General features: G+C 60.5%; 1 protein-coding gene across 1 annotated transcript in view; it reads left to right on the top strand.

The window, feature by feature from the left end:
* Positions 1-377, top strand: part of LOC119588233 (zinc finger protein ubi-d4 B-like) — a gene marked incomplete in the record, with an annotated part of 40,143 nt that overhangs the window by 23,560 nt on the left and 16,206 nt on the right. The window contains 1 exon segment of the mRNA XM_037936932.1: positions 86-372. Within this exon segment, the coding sequence (XP_037792860.1) occupies positions 86-372 (287 nt within the window).

Genomic DNA, 377 nt, shown 5'->3' with positions numbered 1-377 from the left:
ACTCTCTTTCCTTTATGGAATTATTATATAAGGTCATCTTGTGAGGGAAGCGTGGGCTGCAGGGAATGTTGGTTTTGACTTGCAGTGTGTGGCGCTCGCTACAAGACCAGACAGGGTCTGTCCTACCACCTCTCGCACACACACAAGGGGGGTAGGGCTAACTCTGGGGGTGGTCGGTCCAGAGGGGGCGGCACGAACCCCCCCACCCCCAGGTCTGAACCCCCTTCGGCTGGTGGAAGCTACCAGCCCCAGGCCTACCAACCTGATGCTCTGGCTGGTCTGGCAGAGTTTCAGGACAGTTACCTGGGGTACCTGTCAGCCGGCCAGGACGCCTCGCCCACGGGTATGCCCCTCCCCCCTACCACCGGCCCTGTCTG

This window comes from Penaeus monodon, chromosome 23 (genome assembly GCF_015228065.2).
Source record: "Penaeus monodon isolate SGIC_2016 chromosome 23, NSTDA_Pmon_1, whole genome shotgun sequence".
NCBI lineage: Eukaryota > Metazoa > Arthropoda > Malacostraca > Decapoda > Penaeidae > Penaeus > Penaeus monodon.
The sequence above is the reverse complement of the archived record's forward strand: the minus strand, read 5'-3'. Positions and strand labels throughout refer to the sequence as shown.